Source organism: Chenopodium album, chromosome 4 (genome assembly GCF_948465745.1).
Source record: "Chenopodium album chromosome 4, dcCheAlbu1.1, whole genome shotgun sequence".
Lineage (NCBI taxonomy): Eukaryota > Viridiplantae > Streptophyta > Magnoliopsida > Caryophyllales > Amaranthaceae > Chenopodium > Chenopodium album.
Genome location: NC_137837.1, coordinates 76,553,617 through 76,568,713, shown reverse-complemented (window position 1 = coordinate 76,568,713; position 15,097 = coordinate 76,553,617). Strand labels below are relative to the sequence as shown.

Here is a 15,097-nt window from a genome sequence, read left to right as displayed (position 1 = left end):
AACCCTATAACACTAATAGAGTAACTCATGTAATATTGACGGAATAACCTTTATAACACTGACCGAGTAACTCATATAACATTATAACTCCTATAACACTGATAAAGTAACCCCTATAACACTAATCGAGTAACTCCTATAACACTCACTGACGAAGTAACCCTAATAATAGCTGGCCACACAGTGTGACCATCCCTCATGTTATCCTTTTTTTGTATATAATAATAAAAATCTCCCTTTTGCAAAGTTACGCCTGTGGCATATCAACTTTTTTTTACCTTTGCTCTAACGTATCTTGGTATTTTATATTATTCGTCTAGCTCAATCATCTGTTATATACTTTATGATTATTTCGTATGATTCATCTAATTATTGTAGTCTAAGAATTAACCTCTTTAGTTGATCATGCATAAATTTTTACAAAAATTATTAACTTTGTATAATATTAAACTCATATAATTCAACTATACTCGAACAAATACCACTATAGAGGACATACAAGTTGCGCTTTTAAAATGATATATAGGGTTGGAAATAGCCAAAATGTTGATTAAATCAATCATCAATCAATAACTATATACTAAAAGACACACCAACAATGACACATGTGTGTCCTTAGTAGGGTTTTTTTTTTTTTTTTTTTTGAAAAAAATTATTTAAGAATCAAATCCTTTACATATATAAAGTATAATAGAAGATTTGATGCGTCTTTCCAAAAAAAAAAAATATTAACAACTATGATGACTTAAATTAAGCAAAAAATAAAATAAAAAATAATATTCTTATCATATTTGTGACATATGGAGTATTTGTTTTAGGAAACACATAAATTATATATGTACGTATTATATATATATATATATGTGTGTGTGTGTGTGTGTGTGTGTCGTACGTAGTACGCACTACATACATTTATTACAATAAGATTATATATTTTCTTAATAGAAGCTAAGCTACAAGATTCAACAATGAAATGCCCATATTAAATCAACTAATAAAACTTTTGTTGTTTCCTTGAATTATTTATGACTAGACTATTAACCAATTAATACTATACTATAATTAACTATGGATACTTCAATAAAACTTTCCAAGACCGGCACATGTTGATTTTTATTAGTGCAATTTTTTTGTTCCATTTAATTGATATGAATATAACATACGAAAGTAAATTTTTTTTAATGTAGTGTTAATTTTAAAAATAGTTATTGGAAATTACAATATAGTGTTAATTTTAAAAATATTAATTGAAAATTACCGTGCATGGCACGGGAGCTAACCTACTTTTGACTATTTTCGACTTGCTAACTCTAATTTTTTTTAATTAAAATCTAAAGAGAAAAGAGAGAAATACTCTTTCTGTTTTAAGATTGTTATAACTTATCTGCAACATGCCTATTTTATTTTTGAGTGTTTAATTTGATGGTTTTTATTATATTTATAAGCGTAACGAGTTGTGCCACCGGGCCCATCATCCATCACCATTAGTCCATTATATTATTAATGAAATTAGAATCGAAATTGAAAAGAAAAAGGAAAAAAAGGTACTCCATAGACACTAAGCAATGTATTGAACACATATTTGCCTCATGTTCTTAGTAGCATCTTGGAATATACGGCTATTTGGCCACTATTTTGGCACATTAGCTCCTTTCTAACAAAGAAGAGCTATTTGACAACCAATTCCGTTTATCATTTTTCTCTTCTACCTTTAATTTTGGCAAGTTGAATTGCAAAATGCAATACTTGTAATTTTGTGGAGAAAAATAATTAGGAAAAAAGAAATGAGTTGGAAGTTTGATTACTTCAGAATACATTCTACGGAGTATTTCTTTGAGCTTGTTCCTTGATTCCTTCTATCTCCAACCCTTGATACTTTTTTTTTTTTTTTTTTTTTTTTTTTTTTTTTTTTTTTTTGCAATAGTTAGTGTTACATTTGAATCGTAAATTTTTTTTAATCAATCTGTTGGAAAAAAAGCCATAAAGGGATTATGATATACATAGTATACTGGTTTTCAATTTTTATTATGCGTTTAGTACCATCGTGTATGTAAGACTTTCACTAATTAAGATTGTTGACATCCACATTTTATAGATATTAATTCCATTTACATATTCAATTCTTTCTACTCACTTTTAGTTTCTTTACGTTTTTAGAATATCTAGCTTTGATACCAAAATATCAAATATGACTTACTAATTAATACGAAGTACTAACTAATAGACATGATCATAAGTCATAACTAATGCGAAGTATAACAAGTGACCCCCATATCACCATCCAAAAAGTTCCCTAATTGAGGCATCCAAATAGTCCCACGCATCTCTTCTCCATACCACATTACTTATCGATTCTATCTTCTCATCCACCACAAGTCCTTTCTCATCAACTCCAACCACATTTATTTATTATTTTTCTAATTATTATTTTCTAGCAATCGTATTTACAAATTATATTGTCCACTTATAAAAATACCACCCTATATCATATTAATCCCCTTAGGCACCCCTGCAAGTCTACCACCATCTTAATGTCCAATGTCAATCTTACCTCAACAAAAGAACCTCTTCAAGAAGTCTCCTTACCAACATGCTAACAAAAACTACCAAATTATCCACATCATTCGAACTCGGGTTCATTGCACCGCCACCCCGGTAAAACCAAACCTTGGTCCGACCCGTTTAGTAGTCAAACCAAGTTCTACTCAACCTACACCGGCTCAAGTTCCAATAATCCCTAAAGGACCTAGGCCGGATGATCCGGCCTTAAAGTCCACGTGGGGCCATAGAGCCTGGTTGGCCAGCGGGTGCACAACTTTGCTAGTTTCCCTAGCTAAGTGTGTAGCTGTTTCAGCAGATTCTCATATTTGGGCCGAGCCTATTTTAGCTGGCTTAGTCGGGTACGTTTTGGCAGATCTCGGGTCAGGAGTCTACCATTGGGGCATCGACAACTATGGAGATGCCACAACCCCGTTATTCGGAGGCCAAATTGATGCCTTCCAAGGGCACCACAAATGGCCATGGACCATCACAAAGCGCCAATTTGCTAACAACCTCCATGCATTAGCCAAAATAATAACCTTCACGGTTCTACCCATAAACCTAGTCCTCAACGACCCGATCCTACTCGCATTTGTCGGATCCTTCGCGGGTTGCATCATGTTTAGCCAACAATTTCATGCATGGTCACATTCAACAAAGAGCAAGCTACCACCAATAGTAGTAACGTTACAAGATATGGGGGTACTAGTGTCACGATTAGAACATGCTAATCATCATCGTTCTCCTTACAATAGTAATTATTGCATAGTAAGTGGAATTTGGAACAAATTTTTGGATGAAAATAAGCTTCTTGAAGCACTTGAAATGGTTATATTTTTTCAATTAGGAGTTAGGCCAAGGTCTTGGAGTGAACCTAGCTTGGAATGGACCGAGGAGAGTTCTATACCTTCTTCCTTGCCTTAATGATGAAGTTTCTATTATATATTCTGTTCATATACTTTTTTTTATAATTTTTTTTTTTTATTTAAACATTGGTTCTCCAATATATTTTAGTTTGTACAACAATTTTATTTTTTTGGTGCAAAGGAGGGCCAAGCCCAAATAAGTTTGTACAACAATTCGTGAAGTATCTTCTATTCTTCTCCAATTTATTGTATACAAGAAAATCATTATGGAAGAAATTTTTTGCATACGTTACGCAAACTATTTTTTAATTTTTGTGTGTATAGATTGATTATTCAAAGATTTGATGGCCGAGGAAGAGAATTTTAGAACAATGTCTTATTAGGAACCTAGGTTGCACGGAAACGGAAAACGGAAACGGGAAAACGGGGAATCGGGGAAACAGAAATTTTAAAATTATGGGAAACGGGGACACATTAAAAATACATAAATAAATACATTTAATCAAAATAAAATACCAAATAAACTTGCAAAAAAATAAAAACAAACAGATACTTCGTTCTGTAAATTGCAAGAACTCCTTTTTTTCCAAATTAACTACAAGAAAAACATCAAATTAGTGAAATTGTTCGGTGGTAGTTAGATCGACTTTGTTCTAGCTAGGCGGTGATGGCAGCAAACATGGATCTCCAAAGCATGGAAACGACAATTATAGAAACAACTCAAATAACTATGCTGCTTGACTGCTCGTAATTTGTGAATATAAGGGTTTAATTGCTTTCTATTAAAGGGGAAACGCTTATTCATATCCTTAATTAAGTTTCCCACAGGTTTTCGAACTATTAAATTATGCAAGACGCTTCACAAAACAAGGAAACTCCATGAGCCGTTTCGAAACGGGTTTCGAAACGTAAGAGGTTTCGGAAACGATACGTGGCTAAAATTAAGAGTTTCCGTGCTTCATTGTTAGGAACCAAGCAAAGTCAATCAGTCTCAATACCACGGACTACATGGAGTGTTTGTCGTTTCAACCATTAGGAAAATTATATTTTCAGCCCTTACTATACACAACCAATTACTCCATTAAAAAAAATTAATATATGTACATATATAACCAATTAAGCTGAATTAATACAATAAATATAAGAAAAAATATATAAAGTTGCATAGTATAAGAAAATTAAACAGAAAAACTAAAGTCCCGTTCACTTCATCTTAAAAAAAAATATTTAGTAAATATAATTTCAATTTAGTAAAAATAATTTCAATTCAGTAAAAATAATTTCACTTTAGTAAAAAATAATTTCAGTTTAGTAAAAATAATTTCAATTCAGTAAAAATTAATAACTTTAAAGATGAAATATAATAGAAATTCAGTAAAAATAATTTCAGTTCAGCAAAAAAATTTCAACTCAGTAAAATTATTTAAATTCAACAAAAATAATTTCAGTTTAATTAAAAATAATTTCACTTCAGTAAAAATAAGGTAAAGTATTCATTAATTATGCATTGAGCATGACATTAGTTATGCATTGAGCATGACATTTTTTTCATGTGCTGTTGGGTAGGAGCGGATTTTCATGGTGGGTCATTAGGGTCTAGCCCGCCAGTACAAGCCCAATAAAAATCAACATAGTTAAAAGCCCAACTTACAAAGGAGCCAGCTCTACTCTCTTGCTCTTTATCAATTCCAAGTTTTTTTTTTTTAGTTTCTTGCTGAACTTACAAGTAGCTTGCTAATGCACGTCTTATCTTTAAAAAAATGCTTTCTCTCTCTAGCTTTCTCTATCTCTCTCAAGGGTCATCAAGGAACAACCATCTTGCTTAGGCAAGATGGCCTTGGGAGCTCTTGTTTGAGTTAAGTTAGCTTTCTTCTCAAATTGTTTTTCTTTTTACAGGTTTCAGCCTTTGAGTTTCTTTCTTAGTCCTGTCCTGTTCTCTTTCTTTTCTTTCTAAGTCCATTTTCTTTAAGTGTTTTGCCATGGAATTAAATTCACTAGAAAGCTCACAGCAAGTAACAAATAATAGTATAATGCTCGGTTGTACTAGTATGACGGAAGGTGTGCATGAAGACAATCAAAATAGTTCTTTAAATAAAGATGAAAACATAGTTGTTGATACTCCTATGTTGGATTCTTCGGGGGCACAAGATTCTCCTCTAGCAAGGGAACAAAGCTCTAGTCCAGTTCAAAAGCAATCCTTTAGAGAAGCTGTGCAAACCTCTTCTCAATGGTTTTCTGAAGCTCGCAAAATTGCTATAACTTCTACTGAATGGGATGAGGATGACATTCCTATCCCACCTATCCCAGCCAAGGAGGTTGCTTTTGGAAAGGATACTCTTCATAAACTAAGACATCCTTGGAAACTTACTCTCATGGGGAAATGTTTGGGCATTTCTGTTAGACCCTCGTTCATAACCCAAAGAGTTCGTGCAATGTGGAGGCCAAAAGGATCTCTTGAGGTTATTGATCTTGGAAAAGATGTTTATCTTTTTCGTTTTTCGGTGGAAGATGATTATGAAAGGGCTCTCTTAGGAGGACCATGGTTTGTTCTTGATCATTATCTAATGATTACTAAATGGAAGCCTAATTTTAGGCCATCGATGAATCCCTTTGATAAGATGACAGTTTGGATCCGTTTTCCTGAATTGCCTGTTGAATACTACGACAAAGAAGCTCTCTTTGATATTGCTAAACTAGCTGAGAATCCAATCAGGGTGGATTATGCTACGGATCATCTCACCAGGGCAAGATATGCAAGAGTTTGTCTCGAAATTGATCTCACTAGTCCTTTAGTTCCTAGTGTTTGGGTGGGCAATGGTTGGCAACTGATTGAGTATGAAAACATACAATGTCTTTGTTTTTTGTGTGGAAAAATAGGTCATACAAAAGATAGATGCACACAAAAAATAGTGGACTCTTCTCCTAGTACCTCAACTACTACGACTACCTCAAAAGTGGAGCTGCCTAACTCTCTTTTAGCATCTTCCTCCCAGGATTCAAGGGTCATGGTTCCCCATCAAAATTCAGATTATGGCCCTTGGACAATGGTTTCAAATAAAAAGAAAACCAGCCCACCAAAACCATCAAAAAGAATTATAAATGCTAACTCCACTATTTCTCCAAGACCAAATTTGGGCCCAGTAAACAAAAACCAACCTAGGCCCAAACCAATTACTACCAAACTTCCTAGTAAAACTACTTCTCTTCCTAATTCTCACTCCCCTTCTAAATCTTCCACTTCTAATTCTTTTGCTTTATTGGATGATTTAGAGGTTCCCACTTCTAAGGAATTAAACAATAAAGTATTAAATCCCAATGATGAGATTAACTTGGGAACTCAAAAAACTAAAACCACTAAACCATCTTCTTCAATTCCACACGCTTCCTCTCCCTCCTCCTTTTGCTTGAGCTCAGAAGATTTTAGCCATCTGACAACCATGAAGACGGCAACAACACCGATTGAAGCTTCTCCTTCCCTCTCCACCCCTTTAAATTCCTTAACGCAGAAGGCAATCACCACAGAAACCCTAAACACTGAAACACAACCCTTGAATTTAATTTCTGATGGAGAAGAACAAAGGAAAATTACCACCGATTTGCCCACCCCGCCGATCGGTGAGATTCGCCAGGAGGACCACCACTCCTCCGCCATGGATACCACCATCAACCAACCTGTCACTATCCAACTCTCAATCGCTACCTCTCCAAGGTGCTCCGATCACGACCGCCCAACCCCTCTCTATGCGCCACCCATTCACTCCGTTCCCCCATCCTCCGTCCCCACCACCTCACTTCCCTTTCAATCCAGCTCAAACTCCGACCATGACTCCATCTCAGATCCGCAATTTAGTGCAAACCCCGCCGATGTCAATTCCTCTTTCTCCTTCTGCCCTGTTCCCTCCTCTATCGACACCGCTGCTATGGTCGTCGATAGAGACACCTCCATCGCCGGAAAAAATAGCAATGATGTACAACACTCTCCTTCAGATTTCCAGAATTATGAACCCCCACCAATTTCCGACAACATCTCCGTCTCCTATGCCCTCCAACCCCCTGTCATCTCCACCACCACAACCGACCCTTCGCCCATGGTACCAACAGCAAGTACCATGGCCGAATTATCAGCCTCATCAACTCGTTCCACCGCCGCAAAATCCTCAAGTAATTCATCTCTCGTCGGAAAACAGCGAGGGAGACCTCGAAAATCACGATCACCTTATGAAAATCTTCAGCATCACAAGCGGGGTGGTGGGATTACAAATAGAGGTCAACTTTTGGGAGACAACGAACACAATCAGAGAGCTGGATTCGATGGTCATCCCATTGAAGATGCACGACATAGTGCTGATGGATCGAACAACGGCATGGAAGGAGTGGGACAAATTTGATCCACTTTTCTCTAATGGTAATCCGGTACCCTCTTATCCTAATCTCAATATGAAAATTGTCTTATGGAATGTTAGAGGAGCCTATAGAAATGAGTTTATTCCACATGCATGGGAAGTTATCACTTCTCATAATCCTAGTATTTTCATCTTACTTGAAACTAAGAGTGATGGGACTCGTGCTTGTGAAGTTGCTAAGTTGCTAGGTTTCGATGCTTTTGAATTTGTTAAGCCTAATGGATTGCGTGGGGGTATTTGGATGATGTATAAGAAATCAATTGAACTGATTGTCTATCAAGAAGGGCATACTAGGAATTACTTCCATGCTCTTTTCAAATTTTCTCCGGATAGTAAGGAAGTTTTACTTACTGCTGTGCATGCTCCTGCTACTGCCTCTGAGAGACATAAGTTATGGAATGATCTTAGGTCTTCCCTCCCTCCTGATGACACACCTTGGCTTTTTCTCGGGGATTTGAATGAGGTAACCAAACCCTCAGAGAAGTCTGGAGGGCTTAGGTTTAGGGAGTCTCAATGTGCTGATTTGAACAAATTGGTTGATGCTGCTTGTTTAGTTGACTTGGGCTTTTCTGGTAATCCATTTACATGGCACAATGCTAGGGAAGGGTTGGACTTGATTCAAGAAAGACTTGACAGGGCTCTAGGAAATCCAAGCTGGCTGAACACCTATCCAAACACAAAGGTATTGCATCTTGCTCGTACTCATTCAGATCATAACCCTATTCTTATTTCTCTTTTTGATAAGCATAAAGGTGGCCCCTTCCCTTTTAGATGTAAAGCTGCATGGTTAGAACATCCTGATTTTAACTCTTTTTTTTATTAAGAACTGGGATATTCATAATTATGATTTCTTGAAAGGAAGAGAAGAATTCTTAAACAATATTAAGCACTGGAATTATGATGTTTTTGGTAACATTAATAATAAAAAAAAAGAGATTGGTAGCTAGAATTAATGGCATTCAAACTGCTCTTTCCAATCATTATTTTGATTTTCTTATAGCTTTGGAAAAAGACCTTCTTTTGGAGCTTAATCATATATATAAAATTGAAAGAATAATCTGGGCTCAAAAAGCAGGTTTAGACTGGAGGAAAAATGCAGATTGCAATACAAAGTACTTTCACCTTTAGCTAACATAAAAAAGACCAGGAATAAAATCTTAACTCTTCAAGTTGGTTCTGGTACTTGGATCAATGATTTGGTTTTGTTAAAAAATTTGGCTAGAGATTATTTTGTTGATGTCTTTAAAAGCATCCCTACTGATCAAACCCTTATTCAAAATTACTGTTTTCCAAAAACAGTTGATTCCTCTATTTTAAAAACTTTTGATGATCTTCCCTCTATTTTTGAAATCAAAAATGCTCTTTTTCACATGGATCCTATCAAATCACCTGGACCAGATGGAATACAACCAATTTTTTATCAAAAAAACTGGGAGATTCTTCATAATTCTATTGTAAATTTTGTGAGAGAATGTTTTTCTAATGGTGCTATTCCTAGTGATATTAATAATTCCTACATTGCTCTAATCCCCAAATGTGACAGCCCTACTACTATGAAGGACTTTAGACCTATTGGCCTTTGTAATACTATCTATAAAATCATTACTAAGTGTATCTCTAATAGGCTTAAACCCATTATGAATGATCTTATTAGTCCTTTTCAATCTAGCTTTATCCCGGATAGATCGATAGAGGAAAATATTATCATAATCAAAGAAGTTGCTCATCATTTTAATAAAGCCTCTAAAAAGGCTAACTTAATGGCTTTAAAAGTAGATCTTTCTAAAGCTTTCGATAGTCTTGAGTGGAGTTTTATTAAAGATACTCTTCAAAGCATTAATCTCCCTAATTCTATGGTTGACCTAATCCTAAGTTGTGTTTGCACTCCTACTATTTCTCTCTTATGGAATGGTGAAATTACTAACTCTTTCACTCCTCAAAGGGGCATTCGTCAAGGAGACCCTCTTTCCCCCTATATTTTTGTCCTTTGCTTAGATCGGCTTTCTTGCATGATTCAAAATAAAGTTAATGACGGCTCTTGGAAACCTATTAAAATTGCTAAAGACATAAGTATTTCCCACTTACTTTATGCCGACGATGTTTTCCTTTTTGGTAAAGCAACTGCTTCTAATATTGATGTTATTATGGAAGTCCTCAATCATTTTAAATGTATCTCTGGGTTATCCATTAATATTCAAAAGTCTTCAGCTATCTTCCCTAGGAAAATGAACTACAATGTAAGAAAGTCTATTTGTGATATATGTAATATAGCTAATACTTCTAATTTTGGGAAGTATCTAGGAATCATAATTACTCATAAGAGGTTAAGGTACCTAGACTATTTCCCTCTTCTTAACAAAACTTGCTCGAAAATAAAAGGATGGCAAGCTAAACTTTTGAATATGGCAGGAAGATGCACTCTTATTAAATCAGTCTTAAACTCTTATCCCGTTTATGCTATGCAAACTAATATTCTTCCTATCACCAAAGTTATTAGAATCGGGATTCTACTTTGAATCGGTGAGTGGGGTAGAATCGAATCGGTAAAATCGAATCGTAGAATCGTACGATTCTACCAAAATGTAAAATTGGGCTTCAAAATGTAACAAATGACTACATACATAATTTTATAGCAGTGAGAATGATAATAATATATATTGTTAATAACATAATATTGACATACAAATATAAAATAGTTTTTATAGTAATTTCGCACGCGCATAACTCAAACAATACACTATAAACTATAAAGTCGGATTATTGGTACACATTCTTAACCATGAGAGTACACGACAGTTGTTGTTAAATTATGAAAAAAATAATGTTGTTGACTCGTAAAGTTATTTTCCCTAGACCCATGAATTATAAAAAAAAATCCAATAAAGATAGAAAACTAAGTGTCAAGTTAGTTCATTTAACGAGATAGCTAAAGAATGACAACTACAACAAACTCATGTTATAAAAGTGTTTTTTATATGCCCAAATTTGAGTGCATGAGATTCATGAATACATTCTTATGCCCATAAAATTTAAATGGTTGGATAGAATCTTAAAAGCTATTTAAATTGATGTTTCATAAGCTTTATTATGATTTAGATTGAATAATATGTAAGTCATTGACTAAAGTTAGGTTCAACTATGACATCCTTACACTCTTTACTCTATAACATAAAATATATAAATGATATAGGTACGAAACCAATTTTATCAGAAAGTAGAATTCAAGAGCTTTCCAATGATATATTATAAGCCTAATTCCGACTTCGGAATCAAAAGTTATGGATTTCCAAAAATCAGGTTTTTTGCAGGAGTAGAATCGGTAGAATCGGTGTAGAATCGTAGAATCGGTACCGATTCCACCGATTCTAACCGATTCTACCGATTCTATGAGCGATTCTACAACATAACGATTCTACCAGCGATTTACATCGTTTAGGTGGATTAGGATCGTAGAATCGTACGATTCTACGATCTGAATCGCGATTTTAATAACATTGCCTATCACGGTTTTAAATGAACTTCAAAAAAATTGTAAACAATTCCTTTGGAACCGTGTCAATAGGTCTAAGTACATTCCTAGAACAAATTGGAAGGTTGTTTGTGACCCTATGGCTAAAGGGGGGTTAGGAATTCGAGATTTAAAAAGATGGAACTTGTCCTTTATGGCTAAATTGGGATGAAAAATCTTAACCCAACCTAATAAACTTTGGGTGCAAATCTTAACTAAAAGATATCTTAAGTATAGTAATTTCATCGACTATAACCAAAAAATCACTGACTCTATTATTTGGAAGGATATCCTTGCTGGTAGAAAAATCCTAAAACCTGGTCTTATTATTAACATTGGGAACGGAGAAGACACATCTCTTTGGTATCATCACTGGATTGGTGATTCTCCTCTTTACTTAATCCCTAATATTAAAATTCCCAACTCTTGGGGTCATTGGAGAGTGTCTAACATCATTAGGAATAATTCTTGGTATTTAGACAATGTTAAACACATCATTCCTGCTCACATTTGCTCTCTTATTTCTGCCTATCCCCTTGCTAAACTTGTTGATGTGGAAGATAGACTAAGATGGACTATGGATAAAAGTGGTAGTTTTACCATTAAATCTGCTTATAACAGCACCCTTCCCAATTTTAATCTTAATACTACTTTCCTGTCTAATTTTAACTGGAAATTAATGTGGAAAATTAAAGTCCCTTACAAGTATAAGATGCTCTTATGGAATGTTGTTAGAGATATTCTTCCTACTGGCTATACCCTTAGGAGAAAAATCAGCAACTTTGACCCAATTTGCATTAGATGTGAAGCTCCCATTGAGGATTCAGTCCATATATTCAGGGATTGTCCTAACTCTTCTTCTTTCTGGTCTTTAGTTTTCCAAAAATTTCCAGCTTCTATTTCAGATTTAAGTTCTTTTTACAATACAAGTTTTCAGGATTGGCTTGCTTTTAATTTTTCTCAAACTACAACTTGGAAAACTATTTTTTTGGTTGCTATTTGGCATCTTTAGAAGACTAGGAATATGGCCATCTTTGAACAAAAAATGTTGTTTATCAATTCAACTTTTAACAAATTTCTAGTTGATTATCTCTACTGTCTCAAATTAAAGCAGGGTCATCCAGATTTTGCTTCTTCCTCTAACTCTGCTGCTATGAGAACTTGGGCTCCACCACAACAAGGTTGCTACAAGCTAAACACAGATGGCTCTTGGATTAACCTGGAAAATGTTGGAGGTGGTGGTGTAATCAGGTGTGACAAAGGAATCTGGCAGGAAGGCTTTGCTGTTAACTTCAATGCTATCTCAGCTGCTTCTGCTGAATTACTTTCCATCAGGGAAGGATTACTTATGGCTTGGAAGAGAAAGATCACTCACTTGGATCTGGAAAACTGATGCTGATGCTCTTACAAAAATGCTGAAAAATCCAGATAACCACAAAGACTCGGACTTGGGAAACATTATCAGAGATGTGGCCTCTCTTCTTCATAGGGCTTGGACTGTTAACATTCTGCATGCTCCTCGTACTGTTGATTTTGTGGCTGATAAATTAGCCATGACTGGCAGAACAAGAGTGAAGAAGGGTAACAAGGAGATCTATTACTACCCTCCTGCTGATGTGTTTGAAGCTTATGCCTCGGAGATCCCTGACTACCAACCTACTAACTAGATGTGTTCCTCTGCTGCTTCCTAACTCACCTTTTGCGCACCTTGTGACTGTTAGGATTAGCTTTAAATATTTGTCTTGTTTAGCTGCTTATTATGCTTATGTAAACATTATCAAGGATAGAGTTTGGGTTGTTACTCACACCCATCTCTATTCTGCTTTTGCTCAGGTGGCTAAGTTCACCTTGATATAATATAATATTACTACTTTGCGTTAAAAAAATACAAGTAGCTTGCTATATTCTTTTGAGCTTATGGGCAAATTTTAGCAGAGCAGAGTAGAGCAAGACTTCCAACGCACTACAAAGTAGAACATAGCATATTTAAACAAAGTAGAGCAGAGCAAATTTCAGCAGAGCAGATTTTAACATAACAGGACAAAGCAGAGCAGAGACATAACAATTTAAAATATCAAGGTAATTATCTCATACACAATACCTACAAAATAAAGGAAAGTAGGTTCATTAAACCCATTGATTTTTCGGGGAAAAACAACTTCGTTTTTTTTTTAAATTTTAAAAAAGTGAAGAAAAAAAAAAGAATAAATAGAATATGGGTACATAAGTGAGATAGGAAAAGAAGCGTAGCTCGATAGTAGCAAGGGTTTGGGTTTGTGCACTTGGGCCTCATGGGTCTGGGGTTTGATTTCTAGCATCGCCTTTTTATTTTTTTTTATCTCCTTTTTTTTCAATACCTTCTCTAAACTCTTCATATTACATTATTAGTACCCTAAAGTAAAGAGCTGCCAATAATAAATAATAAAAAAAAGGGTATTTAACGGGTACCCGCTACAGTCAAATAGTGGCCCATTACCCGACCCAAATATTTGATATTTTAGCGGGTTGGGTACCTTACCCGGTAAAATAGGAAAAATAATTATAAAACCCGTCGGGTACTTTGCGGGTCAGCGGGTCGGGTATTTTTGAACAACCCTAATTATTACCACTCGAATGCTTGTATATTATAAGCCGTTTTAATTTTTCCCCCTCTCTTCCTTTACCATCACTGCATTCTATGAAAATTCGAATGCTTATATATATAAGCCATTTCAATTTTTTTTTTCCTTTTAAATATTAACTTTTTATATTTTTTACAAATATATAATTTAAGATATTTAAGTGATAAAATGTGTATTGGCAAACATTGTTGACCCTTATGTGTTTTGATGATGACTCAAGCAAACTTACACGTTTTAACAAGTGTCTTTAAGTATTGTAAGTCTTAGGTTTCGAAGAGGAAACTGAAGTATGTGATGATGTACCCGAGGAGGAACGAGCATACTGGAAGATAAAGAAGGCTAAAGACTAAGCGAGAAGATAAAATCAAGAAAGCAAGACATTAGTTTCCCGAGGGATCTAAAGTGTGGAAACTTTAGAGTCGAAGAATCCTCAGAGAAAGCAAGGAGTTTAACAGTTAATAGGTTATCTTTTTAGCTTCTTGTACGTATAAATTATATTGACATTAGTAGGAGTCAAGTGGAATAGTTATCTTATTTTAATTAATTATATTTTCCTATATTTCTATTAGATATTATTTACTTAAATAATTATCTTTTGGAAATATTAAATATCTTTCTAAAATATCTTTTAACTGATTTGGTTTTTATTTTTGAGAAAAAGATTTTTTTTGGAAAGTATTTTAACGTGGGTTTTAATCAGTCAAATTGGTTGAGAAAATTAAGGAAGCAGTTTTAGAGTTTGAAAAAATCGTGGGTTAGTTGCGTTCACTTGCAACACAAGTATTTCACTTCTACGTGCTACTCAAGTTGAGGAACGTGGAGTTAGTGGGACTAACTAACTGTTTAGTGGATGCATTTCTAACTCTATAAATAACGCTTTCCTCAGTTTGCAAAAACACACTTGAACATTCTAGCATATTTATTCTTACTTATTCCACTTGAGTCCAAAAGTGTCCTTGTGATTTATATTAGAGTTTAATTCATTGAGTTGTAATTTGGGGAGAGAGTTTGAGTGAACTCTAGAGTGTTTATTGCTTTAAGTGAAGCAAAGAGATAGAGAGAGTTTTGAGCGTTCAATTGATTGAGGGATCGGTTGAAGGGGAACTCAAGTTTGTTGAGGAACTTGAGTTAGAGTCTTAGATTGTAATAGGTTGTTTG

The 15,097-nt window shown here is 34.8% G+C and overlaps 1 protein-coding gene and 1 pseudogene across 1 annotated transcript; both read left to right on the top strand.

Moving 5' to 3' along the window:
- The first annotated feature begins 2,457 nt into the window (after positions 1 to 2,457).
- Positions 2,458 to 3,689, top strand: LOC145627337 (fatty acid desaturase 4, chloroplastic pseudogene; annotated as a pseudogene).
- Positions 3,690 to 7,844: 4,155 nt separating this feature from the next.
- LOC145628216 (uncharacterized) lies at positions 7,845 to 12,711 on the top strand. Its single transcript, XM_081680522.1, has 4 exons — positions 7,845 to 8,596; positions 8,886 to 10,047; positions 11,605 to 12,144; positions 12,433 to 12,711. The coding sequence occupies exons 1-4, from the start codon at positions 7,845 to 7,847 to the stop codon at positions 12,709 to 12,711; spliced, it is 2,733 nt and encodes a 910-aa protein (XP_081536648.1).
- The last annotated feature ends 2,386 nt before the right edge of the window (positions 12,712 to 15,097 follow it).

What these genes read in the sequence shown, in the direction of transcription:
- LOC145628216 (XM_081680522.1), top strand. Translation starts at nt 7,845, where the DNA reads ATGAAAATTGTCTTATGGAATGTTAGAGGAGCCTATAGAAATGAGTTT. An exon ending in TTTAGATGTAAAGCTGCATG is followed by an intron (nt 8,597 to 8,885) that starts GTTAGAACATCC and finishes CTCAAAAAGCAG; the next exon opens with GTTTAGACTGGAGGAAAAAT. An exon ending in CTAGGAAAATGAACTACAAT is followed by an intron (nt 10,048 to 11,604) that starts GTAAGAAAGTCT and finishes ATTATTTGGAAG; the next exon opens with GATATCCTTGCTGGTAGAAA.